Raw genomic sequence first — 24,542 nt, forward strand, 5'->3', positions numbered from 1 at the left:
TTCTTCATTTGGGCAGTTTTATTTTCTCGGCTAGTCGACAGCTAAGCAGCATCGCTGGCACTTGGAATAATTTACTGTAAGTATTTCCATTTAACTGTATTTTGTGCAGCTCTGCCACCTCTCTGTGAGGTCATATTCGGTTATGATGCTCTGCAACTGTGAGTAAATATAAGCCTGTGTATTAGATTTTGGAGCCTGAGATGAAATCTAATTTCTGTGAGCTGAGTGAGAGAGATTGCTTGCTGATACATATCCAAGGCCACATCTGGTAGACCCTATCAAATATACATGAACTTGTGGAGATCATGATATGGCTGCGCTCCCATTATTTCCCCACGACCGCGGCACATTCGTGCTCCTTGTTTTCCCTGTTCGATACCGGTGCCGACATTTACTTTGATATTTACAAAGTTTGCAAAAGACAAACACAGTGACACACTCACACACACACCTTCTGTGTCGGTGCTCGCCAAAAAATTCTGGTTACTTTCTGATCTCTTAAGGATACCATTTAAGAACTGAACATTGTAATGGAGGCAATAAAGCATGGAGATGACTTTCCTGATATTGAAATGTGACAGTTAATTTCAGTCATTGGTGGAGCCAGCTGATAACAGATTGATAGTGTCACAAACTGTAATGGACAAGTAATTAATATCTATTGCGCTGCCTCCATTTGGAACACTAATGTATCATATTGAATTTCAGATGAAGAGGGGGGGAAAAAAAAAAACGAATGACAGAAAACATCTCAATGTCTGGCATGGAGTCAACCTCATTTCAGTCCGGGACGGTCTAATAACAAGGACTATATACATTCCCCTTTCAGAGCAGCACTCCAACCATTTTCAATTTTGGCAGGGGAGAATGCAGAGTATTTTTACCTCCAGTCTTCTCTGTCAAACTCTGAAAAGGCCAAATGGGAAGTGGTGGGCAGTTTCTTCACCACCTCAATACCAAATATTGCGGTGGCTGTTTACAGTGGAGTCGGGCTGCAGGGAGTAAAACACAGAGTGACAGGCCGAGGTCTCGGCACAAGGGCAGAAAGCTGTGAGTCTCTTCCCTGGTCACTTCATTCATTCCTCTTTTGTATGTGTGTGTGTGAGAGAGCCTGACACACAGGCGTCACTCTCTTCGCTTATGTTGTATGCATATACAACATATACATACATCTGCATTCTGGTTAACTTTTGTCATGCTGCTGTGTGCCCGCCTCGCCGAGGTAGGAAAGGCATTCAATAGTTGCCGTTCCACCTCGGCGATCATGCTTCAGATTATCAGTCTTTCACAGTCAAAGCGGTCCGTGGCAAGAGGAGACGAGAGAGGATAACAAACAAAAAAGAAAAAGAAAATATAATGGTCATGTGAGAGCATGCGCGGTTATCTTTGTCATGTTTTTGTCCTCTTTCTTGGTGCTAAAATGCTTTTCAGTTTTCATATCCTCCCCTGTATTCTCTTCTCTCTGGTGTGCCTCTTGCTGCCAGTGCCATCAGGCACACAGCTGTAGCCACATGAATCCGCCCGGAGAGGGAAAGTATGTGGTCTTACATGAACACATGGAGTGTGTGTGTGTGTGTGTGGGTGTGTGTGTGTGTGTCTGTGTGTGTAGCTGTGGTGAGGTGAGTTGAGCACAGAGATTGGGGGAGGGGGGTGCAGTATTTACACAGGACAACCTTTAATGACAGTCAGTCCCACGGGTTTGGACCTGCCAAAACCAGACTGTGTGTATGAGCTGTGTGCTAAAAATGTCCACCCCACTTTTTGTGCATGTTTGTGCAGTACTGATGCGAGTCTGCAGAGATGAGTTATGAGCGTGCACGGGTGTGTGTGAGTGAGACAGAGTGTGCTAGTCTATCAGTTAGGCCGCATACTGGCATGCTTCACTTTCTCAATGTCAAGCAAACACATATTCAACAGCAACTAACGTCACAACACTTGACACATATCGCACCCACAGACATTCTTTTCCAGCGCACATTCAGAGTGGCATCGGTAAGCCTATTGCCATTACTATAGAATGTGTCATTGTCAGCTTTCATCACCACCTAAAGAAATGACAAGCGGGTCTGGGGCCTCGTTTATAAATCAGTGCGTAGGTTTGATGCTAAAAGTGTGCATGCACACAAAGGAAAATGTACGCACACCTGCAGTCAGTGTACCCGTTATAAATCGCAGTCCACCTGGAAATAGGCGCGCATGGATGAGCTCCATATCCCATCATCTAAACACCCACATTCAACTATATATGGTCAATGCAAATGAATGCGCATCGATAAGTGAAGCCGCTCATCAACAGGTTACGTGGTTCTCTAGCAGTGCGAATCCTTGCACATCCATCATGCAGCTTTATGCACGGGTGTCAGCATGGTTATTTCTTCATACCTTCCCAAAATAATCAATATTATTCAGGTAGATACACAACAAGGAAAACAACTTTTTTATTGGGCAAAAAAAGCCTTAATTTTATTTTTTCACTAAAAACAGTTTGATATAACAGATGCTACAGTAGCATCTATGCTATCGCTTGAGGAGCCACCATGGTTGTTTTTGAACAACTACTCTCACGCTACCTAACACTTGTGCTGATTGGTCAGAATCGATGTGGTGTAACTAGCTAAAGGCTTAGGAACATGGATTCCCCGAGGATTCCCTTGCTAGATAGTAAGAATATCGATTATACTATTAATAACATCTGTGTTTTTCCTGCTACGAATATCATAATTTCAGACACGGGAGTAAGCCATTGTAATGTTCAAGAAACCAGTTTAAGATCATTTTAGCTTGGTGATGTGGAGCTTTATTAGATAAACATCAACAATACCACAGGAGTCTTCTGCTGCAGTAACCCATCTGCTTCAAGGTTTGACATGCTGTGCATTCAGAGATGCTCGTCTACATACCTTTGTTGTAACAAATGGTTGAGTTACAGTTGCCTTCCTATGTGCTTGAAGCAGTCTTACCATTCTCCTCTGACCTCTGACCTCAACAAGGTATTTTCATCCAGAAAACTGCCGCTCACTGGATATTTTCTGTTTTTTAGGCCAGTCTCTCTAAACCCTGCAGATGGTTGTCTGGGAAAATCCCAGTAGCTCAGCAGTTTCTGAAATACTCAGACCAACAACAATGCGACATTCAAGTCACTTAAATCACTTTTCTTCATCATTCTCATGCCGACCATATCAACATGCCTAAAAGTATTAAGTTGCTGCCTTGTGATTGGCTGATTAGAAATATTCATATTAATGAGCAGTTAAACAGGTATAGTTAATGCAGGGGTTGGTCAGTGTCCATATGAACATGTATATATATCTGTATGAATACAATACATATATGGAGGTGTGTTCTTTTGACCAGTAATGTATAAGTATATAAGTCTCTATATTATATTACTATATTTATCTAAATGTGCTTGTTTTTCACAATAATTTATTTAAGGCCCACCAACTATTTGTTTGACACTCTTTAGCAAATCATATGGTCTATCCATGGATCCTTGGATAAAATGACAACGGCCACTGAGCAAACACCATCTGCTGACTGTTAAAATGTATTAATTGGAGCTGGAGGTTTTTTTTTTGGTCGAAACAGCAAGCAGTAGTGTTTCATGTTTACTAAATTAGATTTAAATTACTTCGTTTTTAAGTGCTATATGGGCAGTATGAATAAACCTCCTGATCACAGTGTGTATTTGTAGAATATCGCACATACTGAATGTTTATCACTTTGACAGATGTGCTCTGTTTAAGACTAAAGGGCTACACGGATATATTTGCATTTAGCAAATTTGACAGATGAATGTACTTAAGTGAATTAATGAAAAATGCTGTGTTCTCAAACTTTAAAATACTTAAGATTCATAAGTGCACATACTTTGTTTTATTCTCAACTTTTTGCACTTTAATTGTCTCATGTCAGCGATTGTCTTATGTTTGTCCAACATGGTTTTATTACTCGCCGGGGAAAGAATTACTTATTCTGTGTACACTCTTCCTGAGATTTCAAAGTGACAACAGAGTCTGCACTTGCTGTCATTTACTGTAAATAGCTGGGAGCATATCTGTTCTACCACACACTGATTCCTGTCAGCCTCTCACCATGAAGCTGTGCACTTTGTTTGTCTGCATTTCTGCATGGAAACTGTTACTGACTGGCTTGTGTTAATTCAATGAAGTACTTCCATGGTAACATGTTTTCCTGTTTGAATTTTAATCAAACATGAGCCAGTCTTTTTTAGCCAGGGATGTGTTTTGGCTGTAAGAGTGGGTGCAGTGTTTTTGGCTCTGATCTGTAGCTGTTCCAGTGAATGCCATCAGATATTCACAGTGCCATCTCTGATGTCACAGATTTCCATCCTCCTTGCCAGCTTCATCAGTTTTGACACAGAGAAATAGATTTGTGCGTTTGGGTCTCTGACAAATTACAGCAATACAATCTACAGTCTTTGAATAATTTAACACCGTACTACTTTTTCGGGGGGGAGAAGTTGGAAAAAACAAAAAACACAGACACACCAAACTGCCCACTTTTCTCCACAGAAGGTATCATCTGCCTGTCCTTTGAGATTTTGAAATCTTGTATCTTTCTTTATCTACAAGTGAAGAGCATTTTTCTAGCATCATAGATGCTGGTGGCTGTCTCCAGAGAAAGCGCAGGTGCCCGTGCTCCAAACGTTTCCCTGCGGGTTTGGGTCGGAGAGAGAGAGGGGGGCAAAACGAGTTGGAATAATAGTTGATCTACGCCGAGAAGGATTATTTCGTACATCTCTTTAATAGAGACCAGAGGGAGAGGAGGAGCAGCAAAAGCTGGTAGGACTGTAGTAAAGTGACTCTGTTTCATATAGAGTCTCCCTCTCCTCCTCCTAATGAGCATTCTATTAGCAGCTAGGGGACGGATTTAGGCAGTTAGGCATACGGAGAAGGCTGGCTAACAATGCAAGCGGTTAGCTAAACAGCTGTTCTCTCTCTGCTGCCACCTCCCATCTTCGGCTAATGAAGCCCTCACCGAAGAACAGGAGTCCCGTGACATGCAGGAGAACAGCCACAGACATTCAGTCAGGGACTCTCAGTCACTCACAGTCCTCCTATAAAGTCTATGTCGAGGATAGCTTCACCGATAGGACAACTTGGGCTCCAATTAGATAGTGGCTCTAAGGGGAACCCTAAGAATAGCACATTGGGCGAGCGAGCTCAGACATTTTTACGAGCACTCCGTCCTGCTCCGTATTTGGAAACCAAACACCGACTTTGTGTTATTTTTCTGGCTGGAAAATGTCCGAAGCTATGAAGCATTTCATATCAGATAATAAACCGATCACAGGGATGATTTTTGTGAAATGTTGCACTGTTACATTTCATTATCCTCTACAGTGTGAGCAGTGTTCACAGTGGTGGGCATCGATCAAGATTAGTGGCACGCCATATGGGTTTGTCAACATCCGAACCACTGCAGAGGATGCGCGCTCTCCAAACAGCCTTCACTTAAACAAGGAGAAATGATTCAGGGGTGACGCCTATTTTTCATATTATAAAATATGATGCAGCATTATGTCTGGCTAACAAAAAAACACTATTTGTTTTACTTATATGTTCAGTCTGTCAAAGGCTTGATTATGTACTGAAAGCCTGGGTCACCTTCAAAATGATACACGGTTAAGACTTACTTTGCAGGTATTCTTGTTTGCTTTGTTGAGCAGTCACTTTAGCTGTCAAAGTCTGCTGGCATGCTTAAATGAAGGGCTGTTTTGAATGTGCGACTGCATCAAAGCTTGGGCAGGAAGTGTCAGGATTCTAAAAGTCTGCTTAGATTTTGAAGCAATTAGCCAGGTGCGCTTACTGTGGGTGAGAAAATAGGAGTTCAGTGCAATTTCTTTTCTGGCCGTTGTTCACACGGTTACTTCTGCCACTCTGTTGAATATTAAACACTACATCACGAACAGCTCTGAGGCGTAAGGGTTCCTTTTAGTGTTTTATTTAATCTGACTTTGTTACCTTTGTTGGATTTTGCGCGAGTTTGATTTAACTCGTACATCGCTGTTCTTGTTTTTAATTTAATGAACTGGAGGCTCACTGGTTCCTGATCCACCACAACCTCGAGCTTTGAAAAACACTCGAGGAGGCATAATCAAGTTGAGGCAACACCTGTTTTCTTGTTATTGTATAAACAGTTCTTTTTTTTTTTTTTACTCAAAACTATTGGATCAAAACAAATCCATGAACCGGTGCAATGATATGAAATATAAAAACTATATGTGTGGAAATCTTTCTCATCAGTACACATTACTGTGCAAAAGTCTTGAGCCATGACTCATTTAATTTTTTTGCTTTCAAAGTGGTCTTGAGCTATAGTGCTCCAGCCTTTCTGGATGTCTTTCAAATTTTTCCTTTGGACATTGACTGCTTTTTCACTTATCACTTACTTTCAGTCCAGCCCTTCTACCAAACTATTTTTAGATGAATGTGTTTGCTTGTTTTTCGTTTGTTTGTGAAGCCACTTATGGCAGGAGGTAGTTACAAGAGAACTATAAGGAAGTACACCAGCCACCTTGGAAATCTTAATCTAATCATATTACTGGGTAGTGGCAAGGCCTCGATGTGACAGGTGAATCTCAATCATTTATTTGATAATTAAGTCAATTAATCAAAAATAAGACTGAATCTGCAGCAAACAAAAGCCCAATAAAACCCATAGAATTAGAAGTATAAGTGGGTAGTATGATGGTGCGGTGGTTAGCACCTTTGCCTTACAGCACGAAGATTCTGGGTTGAAATCCTCCATCTAGCCAATGGATTTCTATGTGTGTTCTGTGTTTGTCTGTTCTCTTTGTGTCTAAAGACATGCAAGTAGTGGGGTTAGGTTAACTAAAGATTCTATATTGCCCATAGGTGCGATTGGTTTTGTCTCTCTTTACTAGCCCTGCAACACACTGACAGCCTGTCCAGGGTGTACCTGCCTCTCACCCGATAGTAGCTGGGATTTGTGCCAGCGCCGCCTGAATTGGATAAGTGGAAGAAAATAGATGGATAATAAAGTATTATCTTAACCATTTCAAAAAGACAAGAGCTACAAACACAATACTAAAATAGTTAAAATATCAGCCCAGCAAAACAAGCAAATTAATACAACTACCTTGGGGAGGCAATTTACACTGAGGAGTGCCCAGGGGTGCAACTTACTACAGAACAGACGTGTTTCACTGCAAACTGAAATCGTATTCTTTGTATTTGTGCCCCAATGCTTTTACTCACAGGCACAAGTCTTGGGAGGGGACCTCACCAAAGGCTAACTGCAAAGGCTGACTGAAAGGTAAAACTAAACAAAAACAGATGAATATTAACTCTACAGAAACCTAATAAACCAAATGAGGCAACTCAGTTCAAATACAAAACACTTCTGTGGTTAATATATTGAAATATGCAATCAAGCTAACATACAAGAGACAACAGAGTAGCAGGGGAGATCACTGCAAAGGAGAAAGTTGGTTGTTATCTGTCTTACTGTAGTCCAAACTAGAGATTTAATGCCATGATCCTTTTCACCACTGTCAGGCTCTGGGCAGCCAAACAGTCACCAAAGCAGATAACAAAGCTAGTCCACAAACATTAGGATCAGGAAGACTATAACAGAAAGAGAGTTACTACACATGTTTTAACAGTTAGTTTAACACATTGAATGCATTTTCTAAATGCCTACAAGCAGAATGAGAGCGAAAAGCAAAGAGAGACTTAACAGTGGACTACAGGTGCCCCTTGTAATCAAGCTCTGATCAGAGAGCTAGAGGACGAGTCAGGGTTAATGCTGCGTTCAAAAGCAATACTCAGGTGAGGAGTGTTTTTTCACTGGGAATTCCCTTACTACACACTTAACACTGACCTATGAATCATTCAAGCATAAAAAGACCCCTTTTAACTCAAGGGATGAACCAGTGTTGTGTCTACACACAACAAGAACCCTAAGGCAATTTCTTACCACCTTGTTGCAAAACCACATAATTTGTTCCCATTTCTTTGGTCGAATCGCTAAAAAATGTCAAAGATAACACAGTTTGACAGGCATAAAATTGTACTTTTGAACCAACAAGGTGATTTCCAAAGAGCTAGTATCCAAAAACCTGGCATATCTCAGCATGGTGTGCAGCATGTCCTTAAAAATGTGAGGAAACCAGACAAATAGAGGGCAATAGGAGAAGTGGTAGGTCTGAAAAACTATCTACAACATCTGAAAGTCAAGGCCTTAAAAAAATAGGAAAAAAAATATCGAAGCGGTGTGTATCTTTACAGAGAATGTAACAAAAGCATCAAAAAGAAAAAAAAAAAATACAAAGACTATCAAAACAATATATCCCCCAAATATAAAAACAGTTACACGTCTGATGGTTGCTAAAGTCAGAAGTTTTCAAATTCTACACATGAGCAGTTTAACGTGGCTCAGGAGAGCCTTTTCCTTCTAACCAATGAATTGTAGCTGCAGTGTTCTAACCTGGTTATACTGTCGATGCTGCAAATGGTGTGTATTGATAAATCATGTGCAAAGATTGTGAGATTTCTATGTATCAGTACACAAATTTCCAGGGGTAAACCCAGAGCTGATTATTATTTTTCTTCCTTGTCACACAGCCAGAGATTTAGTAAAAAGATAGACCCATTGTCCCAGGATGAGACATTTGTATTGACAATCTGTGCATGTTCTGTCTCCCAGAAAGATGAGATAGAGGAGCCAGGAGCATACAGTGTAGACGTATAGGTACAGGGCAACATGCACATCGATAACTTTACATCACACACCGGTGAATTACATGAGCACAAAGATACTGCAGTAAACTTCAGCATACTATTTTATTTGAGGCAGTTGTGGCAAAGGGCAAAAAAGTAAATCGGGTTCTCCTCTGTTTTGAAGTCCTATATCTGTGGCACGAAGGGAGCAATTTGTAGAGTGCACCGAATTATATTATTATGATTGCTCAATCATTATGGTATAGGAGGTCAGCTGGTGGGTGGGCTCCACATCTTTGTTAAAAGCATGCAGAAGCCATTACCTGTTGCTAAGATAATACTTTATTTGTAGCATGTGGATGGTATAAAGGTAAAAAGTGAACTTCTCTTCTCAATTTGTCTCTAAAACCTGTAACAGGTAACCTCTTGGTTCAAATACAAACCAAAGGTGATCACTGTAACCTGAGATAGAAGTTCCTGTTCAGGAGAGGGAAATTGTCTTCGAGTTGTGAAATAGCAAATTGGCAATGTTGTTCTGTAACAGTTGCATTCGATTTGGTGAGTCACTCTCTTTTACCACTGAAAAGGATCTATAGCTTATGTTACCTCTCTAAGCAAAAAATCTATTACAGCCTTGTGGGCCTGAGAGCTAAAGATTTAGTCTTTTTGTCAGGTTGCACAATGTTGGCCCTTTACAGTAGGGGTTTCTGCTTGTCAGCATGTTTGCTGAAGTTCGTCTCATTGGGGATTTTATTGTGCTCAGACTATGCAAATTTTTACAGCTAAGGCTAATACATTTGCACTGCCCGGAACTGAACGACTCGAACGCGGAGCTACAGCTTGCGACTGCACGTCACAGCCTCACACACGCACAGTGAAGAGCTGAGGTGTAAATTACAGCACATTATGTCACTGGTAGGAATCCAGATGGTATACACGAATATCATTGTCTGCATCACACTGTGATGGGCTCTCAGCGAGAAAATCCCACGAGCTTGGCCCAACTGCAAAGTAATTGGACTGATGTTTTTTCCTATGCGACACTTCTTATCGCACGCTGAAAAAACAAATTTCCCTTCAAACCATCTTGTCTGTAAGCACGAACTGTACCAAGTAGGGTAAATGTAAACAGAACGATGCATATGTTTCTGGATGCCTATAATCATGAAGCAGGCAAGTATTTTTCTCTTTGTATGGATGGAGTAGTTAGAGGAGAATGGAGTGAGAGCAAAATCATACATTTCCTATTTCAAAATAATGTAGGAGTTTGAAAAACATCACCGAAAAGCACTCAGAAACACCTGGTAAGGCTCCCTTTTCCACCAACGGAGGATGTATACACATAAATCACATGTTATGAAAACCTGTGAAATTGACGAGAAACCCGATGGCGCTTTCAAGCATGGCGTGCCTTAAAAGCAGCTCCACAGTATCCATCTGTTATTCATGCAGAGACACTGAGCACTTTTTTTTCCCTCGGCCGAGAAAACAGATGCACAGCCACCGAAGGACTGACCCAGCTAGCCGTGGAGGTGAGCTGTCAGCTACAACAAGCAAACACGGAGTGCTCGGGGTCATCGCTAAAGGGGAAAGTTCAGCTAATTACACTGTAGTTGTTCATCTGGCAGACAAACACAGAAACAACCATGTATTTATTAACACGTTTCACCGGCCTTTTTTGCCTGGTGCAGAATGCCTAATGAATGAGTCCAAACAATCATGGGTATAACAAAAAAAAAGAAAAGAAAGAGAGCGAAAAACAAATTTTAACAAGCAGCAAAGAGGGCAACAAATTAGGAAGACATAAGGAGAGGAAAAGAAAAAAAACTAGATGGACATAATGAAATGTGAAAATGGCGTAAAGGGAAGATAGTGAGTGGTGAGCGGCGGCAGAAATTGGGCCGGTTTGTGTTGAACAACAGCGACCAAAGAGAGAGAGAGGGAGAGAGAAAGCGAGGGAGAAGGTGTGAGAGGAGGAGGGAGGTCAGTAGAGATGTGGAGATGGGCGGAGGAGGAGGGGGAACGATGAGCCCCCAGTGCTCAGCTGTCAGTGCTTCCTCTGCAGGTGGGGCAGGAGGAGTGCCAAGTCCCTCTCTCCCACTCACACAGACACCCATGCATCGCTCTATAATGGATGCTTTACACTGGTGCCAGAGAAAGACTGAGGCAGAGAGAGGGAGACATGGTGAGAAGACGAGAAGAGACACGGGGGAGGGCGCGCAACAGAGAAAGAAAGAAACTGCTTTGAGAACAAGGAAAAGGAGCTCGAGAAAATGCCTCGGAGATGAAGGTGCTAGAGTGGGGATGAGTGCAGCGAGGAAATAGACAGACAGACAGACAGACAGACCGACAGACAGACGGAAAGAAACCCCCATCAAGTCATTAGACCAATAAAGAGAGGAAGCAGACCAGACAGTCTGGGAGCAATATGATGCCGCTATTGGTATGATTGATCCAAAGCCTAAGAGGATCAAAGAACAGTAAGGGCACAGCGAGGAGCTGCGCCACCATTCCCCTCACCACTGCTGTCACTGTCTATTAGGAGCTGTATGAATGCGCCCTTGACAATGATTTATCAAGAATGATTCATAGATTACATCTACCTGAACTAATGACTCGCCAGCGTCTTCACCGGGGACTGCAGGTCATAAACAGATGACATATTCTGTAGTGACCTCGTTCATCAGCTGCGATTAGATCCCAAAAGTAACCTCGGCAATACATCACCAGATGGGTCTCCTTGTATTATCTTGAAGAATGCTGCTTAGACAGCCCGTGTGTGCCACGTGTCGCTCAAGCTGCTGAGGTCTATCGTACCAGTTGTGGGTCCTGGGCTGCAGGTATATGCAATGCTCTGAGGTATTACCTTGGTTGATGGAGGCATGGATTTACTAAAGTACTCAATTATCCACTGCTTCTTACTCTGACCTGCTGCTTGTCTCTTTAACACCTATAACTCCATGCTTTATAGGCTCAAAGAACTGCTGCAAGCTGAGACAGACTGATGTCTGGAGCACTTGAATAAACTGCCTTCTCCGTTTTAGGACCATTTGTCAATTCTTCATTCCTCGGCTCTCTCCTGGCGAGGGATAGGTAAAGCTGCCACTCTCTGATGGACAGTCCGACTGGATATTATTTTCTAGAGTGTTAACCTCAAACTGGCTATCTGACCTCAAAGGCTTCATCTTTACCCTCATAACACCCCTCCCACCTCACATTACTCGAGTGGGGCTCTTTTCCTTTTTTTCCCCTTCTGCTAAGCACAACTTTGGTTTCAATTTCCTTCTGCAGAGCTTGGGAAGAAAAAAAAGCCAATTTGCTGCTTGAATTAGGCTATTTACAATTTATTTCAGATTCAAAAAGAGTGTAATACCTTTTATTTGGTGGGTAATCCTCAGTCTTTGTTTAGGAAAAAATTAGGCAATTTTGCTTCACTATACAAAGTCGAAGACACCGTCCTTCAAAGAGTGACTGAAAAATGTCACAAAGACCACTTGTTAAAAGCAGTTTGCTTTTTCCACACAATGAAGGCGACGGTATGTGCCAGACAACAAAGCCGAGTAGTCAGCGTAAATAAATACAAGCATTCTTGCTCCGCAGAGATGGCATCCCCCTGGTTTAATTATCGCTCTTGTCAATCGAGGTGGAAGAATACAGCACCTGACAAGGCGCGTCCCCATTCTCTCATCTTGCATAGGTCTTTTTCACACCCTGAAATGCACAGACACCCTTCAGCAAACAGCCAAATCAAACCTCGAGATAGAGGCATTCTGTTGCCCCAAACACCCAGGTAACTTTACAGTGTCGAGTCGCTGAATGCTTTTGACACCTTAGAAATGGGGTCTATTCAAGTTCGACAATTGTCCCTGAATTTTCTCAAGCTGGATGCATTTGCACAACAATGGCAGCTGCATGGTGTATGAATAACATCCCAGGGATGTGGTTATGCTGCTATCTTTCCCGGCGACTCTGAGGAAAATTCCAGCTCTTGCAAGGTACCTTAAACCAGACAGGGAAAGGATGGGTGAACCCACACAAATGAAGTGGGCCAAGAATGTAGATGGATTGCACCTCTAGATCTGTACAGCAAGAGCTCGGTGCAGGGACATTAGCGGGCCTGTAGGCCATTCCGCAAGGAGAACGTCCCATGGGTCTTGTTTCAGAAAGAAAACCCACACGTGTTATTTTTCAAAGGTCATAGCCAGACGTAGACCAACATTACAGTTAAAGAAGTGATTCACTGCAACACTTAGGTGCTCTTCATGCAGCCTGTTGGCCTCCTTCTTCACTCTCTAAGACAGGGTAATTTAAAGCAGCATATATATTAGCCTTAAATTACGTGTTGTATCTCAAGATGCATCAGTGAATAAGAGCACAAGTTTTCAAGGCTCAACACACCCTTGCAAGTCCAACCATGCATAGAACAACAGTGTTTGTGTTCTTTACTCTAAGGACAACTACAAGCCTGCGTGTGCATCATAAACGCTTATCAGAGCAGAGGTTGGGTGCACATGCCAACACAAGCACTGAATTAAAACAGAGGCAGATTGATTTGAGGTCAAATAGATGACGTCAATATTATTTCCTCCCCTGCTTTTGCTTTGGAATCAGCCAGATTCAGTCCCTACATCACCCTTCAAAATTTGAATCTTCTCAAGCTGAAAGAGATTCAAAGTCCAGTGTACTACAGAATGAAAGCCTACAAAGTTATAATGTATGGAATACATAAATTAACGGGATCACACAAGCCATGACACCAGTGAGCTCTTGGATCACACACACAACACACAGCCTTGCACGTACACACCCACCAGGCCTGAAACTGTAACATATCACATATGTTAGCCAGAGCTGAACATTAAAAAAACATCCAGTCCTTGTTAATCATCTCTGTGTTTTTACTGTTTTTTTTACTATTTCTTCTTGCTGAAGAATAATAAGTGTTACCTGATTATCACCTCCGCGTTATTATGTTGTGACACCAATGAGCCGCCCACTGGAAGGCTAAATTAATACTCTCAAAGGCAAAGGGGAATAAAGAGGCGCAGAAGTTGCAGCGTGGCTGCTTTAAAGAACAGGTACATGTCAGGCTCTGTATTTTTGACCTATTCCAGGTTCCTGCTTGTACTTCTTTGAGTGTTTATTTCTGTACCGTGTATGTAGAAACTGCCATTCTTCCACACTATGTCTGGTATTTCGTGCATGCTAATGAGCATCCTTCCATCTTGTCTTCGTTCTGGTGTGCTGATATTTTCTTTACGCTGCAGATTGAGCCATGCTCGCCCATTTTAGAATGAGCAGCGGCCACTGTCGTGGTGTAAGAAAGCTAAGTCCAATATTTCTTTAAATTACAATCACTGTCAAGCTAACGCCAGCAGGTAACACTACAATCAACTATTTTTGCAAGACCTCTTACTATAAACACCGACTGAATGCTTTAGTTAGCCTTTCGTGTAAGTGCATACTTATGTTGTAATATCCATCACTGTATGACTCACTGCTCTAACGAGCCTGCTATTTGTTTTACTTGGTTTTCACTTGTTGATTTTAATCCTTTGGACTCTCTTTTAATCTTTCCTTTCATATTTAGTTTGTTAGGATTTGGGTTAAAGAATCCCCCTTCGCAGCATTAACCTGCACATTGATAAAGGTTTTGTTTATGCGATGATTTCAGGGCCACAGTCCCCGATGGTAGTAAATGCCATACAATACCTTGTGGATCTATCAAATCCCATGAAACGAGAAGGGCTAAATCCATGTTCAAAATCAACCTTTACTTGAATCTCAGTTGTACTCCTAAAGCTTTGTGGCTGTACCTTACCTTCCTGGCTAATTATGCTCTGTAAGTGTCTTCAAAAACACATTTTGAAAGAATGACACTGGAAACACTAGACACTCACAAATTTAAAACAACATCGGTGGCCTGTAATAAAGTTTGTATTTAAGATTTTTTTTAAAAAGCGAAGACAGTCAGTCGCTCTGATCTTCAGTTTCTACAGATTGAATGACACATTCTATCACTTAATCAAATCCTCTCCTGTTCTTCCTAGTAAATAGATTCAAACCCATGCCCTCTCCTGAAAACAAAGTACCTGCTCCTTTGCCCTCATGGTTCGTGGGGTTTAAGTATTTGCGAGGAGGTGTCTTGCATTAAAATGCATTTGTACTCCTTGCACTGCTGTAATAAAACCCAGGCATTTAACATGTGTATTTATGGTTCTCAATAACCCAGAAGTCTTAATAAAAATGAAAGCTGACATTGGCATGAAGGATCCTCCTCACTAGCTGTCTTTAATGTCCAGAACATTCCATTAAAACGGGAGCACTTCCTTAGAAGTGGAGCTTTTATCCTGATTGCTTACTGGAAGAGAGGGAGGAAGGGAAAAAAAGAAAAAAGAAACCGAACGACCTTCAGCGCCTCTACACCTAGCCCTTCTCTCATGTGTGCGCTGTGAATGGACACGCCTGTGCTGACATATGTGCAGGGATGAGATGCACACTGACACTGAGTGTGAATAGCATAGTATATTTCCTTTGGGGTTTGAACTGAGCAACACTTTTTTCAATCTCTAGAGATATGTACAAATGCACATGTCTGAGTCACTGGGCACTTGGTATTCTGCTCATGCACAGAAAAGCCATCTCAATTTTGAAATCATAACGATTATTAGGAGATAGGGGAAAAAGCCAAATCTGCATGTTTAATTAGCGCCTGTGCGATGCCAGATAGATAATACATGGGACTTGCTAATGTCCTTTCTTTTGAACTTCTTTAGCCATTTTCTTTTTGAAGATGGAGAAAAAAAGAAGATGGGGACAGAGATTTTCCTCAGTGGGAACACAACTGTTGAGCTACATTTAATAAGCTGGTCAAAAACACTCTCCTGCCGAGAGAGACTGCGCTTTTAATGACCATTCTGCTTCTAAAGTCTCAGATGTGCAGCAAGATTGCTTGCCACATACCAGACAAGGCAGCCATCTTATTAATAGCAACACACCACACATGCTGCAGACTAGGGAGCAGAAACCTAGAGAGGGAGACAAGGGGAGAGAGACGCACTGGCACATGGTGAAAAAGAGCATGTCCCGTGCATGCTTTTACTGACTGTGTAGGCAAGGAGACAGATGGGTGAAGTAAGGACGAGATTGGATGTAGGAGGAGGCAGGGCAGGCACCATGGTCTAAAAAAGCTAGCCCTCGCGAGAAGGCATCCAGACCAGCCTCCACACGGGCCAGGAGGGGAAAACTCCGTGATGGATGTACCCTGTGACTGGAGCCCTCGGCACGCCCACACCAAAACGCCACCAAGGCCAGGCCAGCGGAGCAGGCAATCAAAGAGAGAGGCCAGAGGGCCAGGATGATATAGGAGAATTCAGCTTATTAAATAAGCTTCAGGAGGAGCATGGAGCATCTAAAATAAGTTGTCACTCTGCCACCAACAGGCATGAAAAGAGTCTCGGTTAGATGGAAAGTCTATGCACTGCAGGCGGTGATGACAGACTTTGTACCGTAAGAGTGGGAATACTGTCATTAAATACACCAACACACCAGGGAGCTTCAGTACAGTGTGCCATCATTGATTTCCTCTTTTTTTAGTTTTTCACCTGGGCTTCATTATCGTGCATCTGAGCAGAACAGGAAGGGAAATGTTTGCGTATGTAGGGATGTAAATCTCATTCCATAATATCACATGTACCACTACTATGAAAACACTACTTCTCTAGTGGAAAAGGGTTTACATGCAAGCAAGTTGGAGTATAAATTCAGGAGCTGTGATGCGCCGTGAGTGTTGTTTCTGACTTAATTTCCATTCAGACTGCAAAGTAGGAAACTCAATATAAGAGGCTCTATCAGAGATGCAACAGTCTGCTGACATGGATAGAAAATCATTACACAAGTCCATTACTAGAGGCCACCTAAAACCAGGTGTTCTTGTGTCACAGTCTGTAATTCATTTGATTATATATTTTTACCCTTAATTTTCAACACTTTGTAGACCCGGACACTTTGATTCCTTTCTTGTTTGTGACGTTGCCTTGGCAACAAGAGCATCTTACCAGTTTTTGCTTCGACGCTTAAGACCATAGGAGGGGCGGGGTGGTGTACAGTGGAGGCTGTGAAAGCAGGTGCAAAAAGACATTTCTTCACTTGTATTTCCTGTCACATCCAGCAGCCCACTCCAGTCCTAAACTTTATATAATTACAACAATCTGTGCTCCGAGAGAGTCTGTGTGAAATCTGATTGCCATTGGTAACATTCGCAGCAAGAGTCCTGGCGTGATAGAAGGCTTCCTGTTTCAATTTGCTAGGATCGCTCAAGTTTTACTGGCTTTTTCTTTTTTCTTATCCCATCAGTGGGGCATACATTTCCATTCAGGGGAAAAAACAGAGCCGGTAATATCCAATTTACTGGGAGGAGATGGTTTCTCTGGCAGTATAATAACATGCTACATGGAGCGTAGCATTATGAAGTATGAATAAAAAAAGGCATTTATGGTAAAAATTCAATTCAAAAGCAGTCATCAGTCATCGGAGGAAATCAAGGCAATTAGTAACACTTTAATGCAAATTGGAGAATGCAAAACATATCACAAATCCTTGGCACTGTAATGGGGTTCCAAGGAAGAGACGATCAAATGACCTCTTTCAAACTCACCCCGGTCGGTCCACTAATCAAAAATCCAAGAAGAGAGATTTCACTCTGTTCTTGAATAGTGTGTGCTTCTGTGTGTGTGTTTGAGCTGGTGTGTGTAGTGATGGGGGTGTATCGCTTAATAGCTTTGTGGCCACAACACTGTCTGGGACCAGGCCTCTATCTACTGCAAGAGTGGTTTCTTTGATGTGGTTTACTTCCGTGTAATGTACAGTAATAGCCCAGTGTTACACCTCCAGCCATCTGTGTCCAAAGCAACATGTTTGTGGCTTGTTAACATGTTTGCAATGAGGCTACATGAGCCTGGCTAAATGTAAAAATCTCTCAGATGGAAAATAACATATAAGAAAATATAGCATCGCCTTGCTGACTGGAGCCTGTCGCATTCACACGACTGTGGTCAATTAAGAATTAATTTATCTGAATTTTAGGAGCTGGACAACACCAGCTCAACCTCATACACTCCCCTTCAAGTGCTTTGACTATATGGTGAATGAACTGGTACTTACATAAATATATATATATATATATAGCGCTTTTCTACTCTAACTGAGCACTCAAAGCGAACCTTGTTCACTACAAGTACTTTTTTCAACACTTTTCATAGTTTGTCTAATACTCAAATTGCAATGGATGGATCTGGGGAAACTCAAGGTTCAGTATCATTCCCAAGGATACTTCAACATGCATACTGGAGTAGCCACAAAACTGTGCAATGACCTTCCAATTAGTAAACGATCCGCTCTACTTGCTGAGCCACAACTACCCATAATGCCTTAAATGACCCTTCCTACACCACAGGCGATTCATTCTCATTTTTGTACCTCACTCTACCTCCCCCAGCCGAGCTTGGGAGCTGCAACCAGTCCTTATGAAGGTCTTCCTCCAACTGCAACCTCAGATCCATGCATCCATCCATGATGTCAAATCTAATTGAGGATGCGGTCCCTTACAGTAACAGGCAAGACGGCTTTTAAATGTTTGCACAAAAACATGTAATAATTTCACACTCAGTATTATGCATTTGGGCCTCCAGCTATTACTTACCTGTAATGCTCTATTTGAATTTAGTGATGCGTTAGAGGAGGATTAGTATGAGGGATGTTTATTTCATGTCCAAGTCAAGCTTGCATGTTGCATTTAGCATTAAAGACAAGGCCAACATGAGCAGTAAATTAAAGTAGCAGCTAAACATTGTGATTTAAAAAAAAAAAAAAGGTCACTTGCAAGTGTGCACCATTTAGCATGACATGGCTACCTTGAAAAGCTCTCCTTGACATACAGTGTCTTGCTTCCAGTGTCACACTACACCTATTTTTTGGTACAGGTAAGAATACTAACAAACCGGCAGAATATGTCAAAGCCCACATGTGGCTTGAAATCCACCGTGAAGTTTCCATTTCTGGACTGAAAATCACATTCATTTGAATGCAAACACGTTTCATCTTAAAACATTTCTTATGCTGCACAGTGAACTAGATTACATTACTTGCTGTAACTCACTACCTGCATGGCCAGATAATATCAAGAAGCCTGCACACCAGCAGGCACGAGCTGAACAGCTATATCACACGCAGCCCCACCACCACACCATTGCCTCTTCCCCACTGTACCTTCAGAGTGATGGGAGAGCGTGAGCAGGCTGACACAAGAAGCTCCGATCCCAGAACCAAACACTGTGATGCGATTGGAATCTCCTCCGAAGAAGCCGATGTTCTCACTGATCCATCTCAAAGCCTGGATTTGGTCCAAGAGCCCATAGTTCCCTTTAGCTGCCTGGTCACCTGTGCTGAGGAAGCCTGCAACACAAAAAGAAGAAATTAAAAAGTCATGGAGTGAAAGCAAGTCAAATGAATCCCAGGCATAAAGTTGGTAGCCACTAAAGGTTATCCACAATGACGGACACCCCACCCCGGTTTTGTCAGAAGAACCACAACACCAGGTGACTGCGGCTGTGAAATCATGACTTATTGGATGGCTCTTGGTAAAATAGGAGTGTGTGTGACCGCATGCCATCTGCACTTTATTGGAAATCAATGCCATGTCTCCCTGGGTAAACACCCATCATCAACAATATTGAGCAGCCGTGATGAAAACCTTGCAAATCTATGAAAACTCTGCGGACAGAGAAAGAGGGAAAAAAAAGCTTCAAAAGCTGCAAAAATAAGCAGTATGGAACACACACACTGCACACGTGTTCTGCGTTTTATCTCATCATTACCATTCTCTCTCATGCTCGGTAGTGCAACGCACTTTCAATCTAAACATTCACATCCAGCACTATTTATGTACATTTTCCTCCATGTCAGTAATCTGCTAGATTTTGACAATGAGTTTCTCTTGGCTACGTCAGCGCTCGTGTTCACTCGCCACCCTTTCCCACTTGCTCTCCAGGGCCTGAGCTCTGACGACTGATGGTTAATGGAGAGTCACGGGAGAAGATCAAAGGCAAGCAATCCCCGAAGTCCCCACGGTGGAGTCGGTGTCCGTCAAACCCGTGAACATGCATGTGAGGTGACAGATGGGTGATGTGTGGAAACCAGCACCCCACTCTCTTTAGCAGCAACGCTGCCAAACACTTCACAAGCAATGAATGTGTTGGTGGTGAATGTTTGGAAGCCTCCGGTGGTCCTTCGGCATCTCTGCATTGTTCCTAACATCTATTTCGTGGTCTGTGCCTCCATGTAAGGATAAACTGTCAAAGCGAAAGAAGTTTACGGTTTTGATATGAGCAACGCATAAAAAAAAATTAAATGTTTTTTGACTCAGGTCAGCATAACAATGCTCACTTTAGATGAGCACTGATTAGAAAGTAGCTTTCTCTGTGGTCAATAGCTTGTTCATTGTAAGCAGTCTATGTACAAAAACCCAGCATGTACTCCACTGCTTATCATTTCTCTTTGTCTGAATCCGGGCACAATCTCCTATCTCAACCCGAACAGCAAACCCGCCTCGCCCTGAGGGCCTGTTGGCAGACACAAAGAGGGTGGGCAGGGGAAAGGCCAGGCCTGATCATCGATTGGAGAGAGGCAGTGGCACAGGAAGCAAAGCAGGAGACAAATGGATCAACAGATGGTCTCCTTCAGATGCATCCCTGAGGATGACAGAGCAGCAGGGCACATGCAGAGTGAGAGTGAAAGAGACAGACGCAGACGGAGAGAGGAGAAATCGGGGCTCCAATTGAAGAGCTTTTCCTTTTCTTTTTCTCTCGCGGCTCCTCCTCGCTTTCCGTCATCACTAAAGGACAACAGCTTTTACAACCTTCTCGAGGGTGCACGGAGGAGAGCGAGAAGGAGAGAGAGGGAGGAGAGACGTGACTCTCCCAGAATAACCCTCATTTGCAAAATGGTTCACACTTCACCAAGTGTATGTCAGTTGGGTTAAGAAATGTCAGGAGACTGGCATGTGAAAACGGACTCTGTACAACTGTTAGCCTAATTGAAAAGATACTGTAAACACTATCCATGTGGCATTGTAATGTGTGGCATTGCTAAATGACAAGATGTAAATCATTAGAGCTGAATCCTCAGCTGGCACAGTTTAAAAAAGAAAAACAAAACAAAACACAGTTTCATGCTACGGTCTTTTGTGGCTTCTTGTTTAGCCGTGTTGATTCCTCTGCATAAATAAAACCGGTCATTAAAATGTAGAGGTGGAATCCAATATCTTAGACAGCAAGACATGCTGCAGGCACCATTTAAAAATACATCTAATATAGCTCCTGGTTATGTTTTAATTGGAAAGGTGACAGAAAGTATTTTCTTTGGAAAGCAATTAAGATAGCAAAGTAATTGTTTTTATGCATGCCTATTGCTATTTTTACATTTTTTGCAGACTTTTTAGTATGGATGTGCCATTTTGCACATATTTGGAGTTGATGACCTATAAAACACCTCAGTCTCCTCTATGATTACAAAAAAATTACTAAAAAGTAAGCTTACTCCAATGACACATAACGCACCGTATAGCTTCACTTTGGTTCTGGTTTGAGCTCTCCAAATTTCTCCTTAAGCACCAGCGACAGGGTTATAGATTCCAGATATAGCAGATGATCCCTGTCTGATCAGCGCCGCGTGGGCTTTGGCTGCACATGAACCATGATGTGCATTGCACTCTCTGTTCACAGCTCACACCTACACAGGACCTTGGGATTCTGGACTGAAGCTCAGTGCTTCTGAAGTGTTTGATCAAGCTGGCAATGTGCTTGACTGCACTACTCAACCTGACTTCCATTTGATTTTTTAAAAAAAAAAACACACATTAGGTGCTTTGCAAAGAGCATTTAATTCTAAACTGTAATACAGTATCAAACAATATCAATCTTTGTTAGTTACCCAAATTCAAATCAATATGCAAATTATCTTTTAAATGATGTCAACGATTAACTTTCAACCAAACTGTATATGCAATTACAGTGTCCCAGTCAAGTTAATTTAGCAAACGTGAAATCATCATTAAATACTAAATAGTTCTAGTTGATCTGTGTAAACAAATAAATTATTAATTATTAAACACATCATTTGTACTCATTTAATTTTCCCTGCTACATTTTTATTCTTGCCTGCTGCGAGCTCTGAAACAAACTATAGATTTGCTGTGGGGTATTTTCACTTCACTCAGTAAGTGAGGCAATGCTCAAAACCCAATCCCTATGATAATGTGTGATTTACTTAATGCTTTGTTTTTCTCTTAAAACATTAAAAAAAGCCACCTCAAAAACAATACTCTGTCTCCTACGTCAAGCTCGAGAGCCTCAGCGGGATGTGTTGGCTTGAGCGGAGAAAAGAAATCAAAATAAGCGTTATTTAAGTCGCTATTCTTAAATCATATAAACCAAATCCATAAAGTTTTCAATAACATCTGGTGAGACAAGAAGTTATAAAAGAACCACATCTAAAAATAATAATAATAATAACTTCAAATGGTCTTTGTGGGTGAAACAAAGATTCCTAAATATGGAATCCAACAAGTCTGCGCAGTTCAGCTGGATTATGCATTATATTTGCATGAGAGTATGTTATTCACCACAAACTGTGTGAGTTAATAACAGTGATTGTGTGGCCTTTCTCTGTGTGTTAGAACTGTAATTTGTACTGACTGATTACATGATGAGTTTTTGTATCATGTCCCAAACCTATTCTTCCCTGACAGTGATGTGGTTCACTTTTTCTGTACGCGGGCAACTGGCATTTTCCCCTCTTGGCAGCACAGAGACAGAGACTCAGTCGTGATCTCAGCTGCAACGGCAACGGAGAACGTGGTCCGGTCACAGCTGGGTCAGGTCACACCTGTCTCCTTGCATTGTCCTTGCTGGACGAAACACTGTGTGCGTCTTGTACGGCTACCCCTGCGAGTACCATTGCTTCCCTTGTTACCTTAACGTGACCAGAGGGTCGGATAGCGGCTACGGCACGTCATCGTTCCCCTCATGATGACGCGCTCACTCCACTTTCACACATTTTTGCACACCAGCCACAATGTGCATTAGTTGTGCACATTGTGGATTAGAAAAAAAGTGCAAAGCGTGACGCCACATAATGTGTGTGCGTGTGTGTTTTTTTTTCTTTTGACTTGATCATGTTTCATCAATATGTGCGTGCCACTGTCTCAGTCTCAGCCGAGAGTATGTGTTTCCTCCAGAGCTGAGGCAGTGATTTCCTCTTGCCATGCTTCTCAGCATTGATATTGCTTTATTGATTATGATTTAAATGTCTGTTTCCTGTACGGTGGGCTATAACTCACAAGTGTAGCAGCAAGGGGTGATGATAATGATCGCTCTGACCCCAGACATCTCTTTTAGCCCGCTCTCCCAGATAATAGAATGTGCGTAAACTAATGGATGAGGTTAAGAAGGGGTGAGGGGGAGGGCAAAAGCTTGTTGAGCTGAAGATTGAGCTTACATGGGGACAGATGGAGGGAACAGATAGGGAAGGGTAGAGGAGAATGGGAATAACACAGTGACGTAACATAGGGAAATGGTTTTTTGGCTTTTAAAAAAAAAATTCATGCTTGGTGTTACTTTTCCTTTTCCCTCTTTCTTTTCTATGTCTCATCCTCTCTCTCTTTGGGGGAGCCGATTAACAAGGCCTTCTGTGTCCAAACTCTCCTTTGGAACCACTCCTCCCTCCCCGGTCTCCCTCTTGCCCTCTATCTCTACCCCCTCCCCCCCATCTCTTTTCTGGGGAAATAAAGGCCCACACAGTCACAGCCTTGACAGCCCCCACTAAGAATCCCCCCCAATACAAAAGAGCTTCAACTTCCCCCCAGCCAGGCCTGGGTTGAATGAGAGCCTCTGGGGTGTGGATGAGAAGCAGAGGATGGAAGGGGCCACCCTCCTCACAGCCACATAAAGGGCCTATGTGTCAGGCTCACGATGAGCAAGGGACATACCCAGCGGTCCATCCTCCGCACAGGGAGCTGTACCCATTACATTTTTTATCAGTTTTTTGGGGGTGTGGATTTAAAACACTGACGAGTCTCAAAAAGAGGAAAAAAAAAGAAATGGTGTGTGAGGCGACTGGGGCATGGGCCTGAATGAAGGTGACTCGGATCAGTGTGCCGCTCCTGTTTACAGCTCGCTGCCCAATAGCGTGGCTGGAGCACAGTCTGATCTGAGAAAAGGAGAGCGAGAGAGCTATAGAAACAGGGCGAGCGAAAGAGTGAAGTGCGGACAAGCACAAGAAAGCCTCTTTATGGCTGAACACAGAAGACTCTGTGCTCCACACCACATCACAGCTTCTGCGGTGGACAGAAATAAAAACTTGGGAGAATCACATATTTTCTGATTGTCACTCCAATAAATTACTTATTCCGTATTAATGAATATACCATGAGCACAGAATTAAACTAGAAAATGGTTAAAAGAATTTATGCATAAGCCCCCATCCCCTGCATACCACCACAATTCTGTCCTGGCCTCATTGCAAATTAATAATTAATTAAAAAAATCACAACGCTTCACATGGCAACAAAGCCATCTGATGTTCGAGGCCCTAGCCCTTGACACTTTGCAAGCTCAAACCAAATCATAACACAGTCAGTATACTGCAGGTCTTTCCCCAAAACGTCAACACACGGATGATTATAAGAAACCTAATTGCTTTGGCTTAGCATTAGTCTCAGCTGCACAAAGATTCCCCGACGCAGTAGATGCCGGGTGTCGGTTGGACGCCGCTAGAGGT

General features: G+C 42.4%; 1 protein-coding gene across 4 annotated transcripts in view; it reads right to left on the bottom strand.

The window, feature by feature from the left end:
- Positions 1–24,542, bottom strand: part of nlgn3a (neuroligin 3a) — a 128,637-nt gene that overhangs the window by 22,044 nt on the left and 82,051 nt on the right. For all 4 annotated transcript variants that reach the window (XM_019367757.2, XM_019367751.2, XM_025897395.1 and 1 more), the window contains one exon: positions 18,975–19,160. In XM_019367757.2, coding sequence (XP_019223302.1) covers positions 18,975–19,160 — 186 coding nt within the window. The remainder of the gene's footprint in view (positions 1–18,974; positions 19,161–24,542) is intronic.

Source organism: Oreochromis niloticus, linkage group LG2, assembly GCF_001858045.2.
Source record: "Oreochromis niloticus isolate F11D_XX linkage group LG2, O_niloticus_UMD_NMBU, whole genome shotgun sequence".
Lineage (NCBI taxonomy): Eukaryota > Metazoa > Chordata > Actinopteri > Cichliformes > Cichlidae > Oreochromis > Oreochromis niloticus.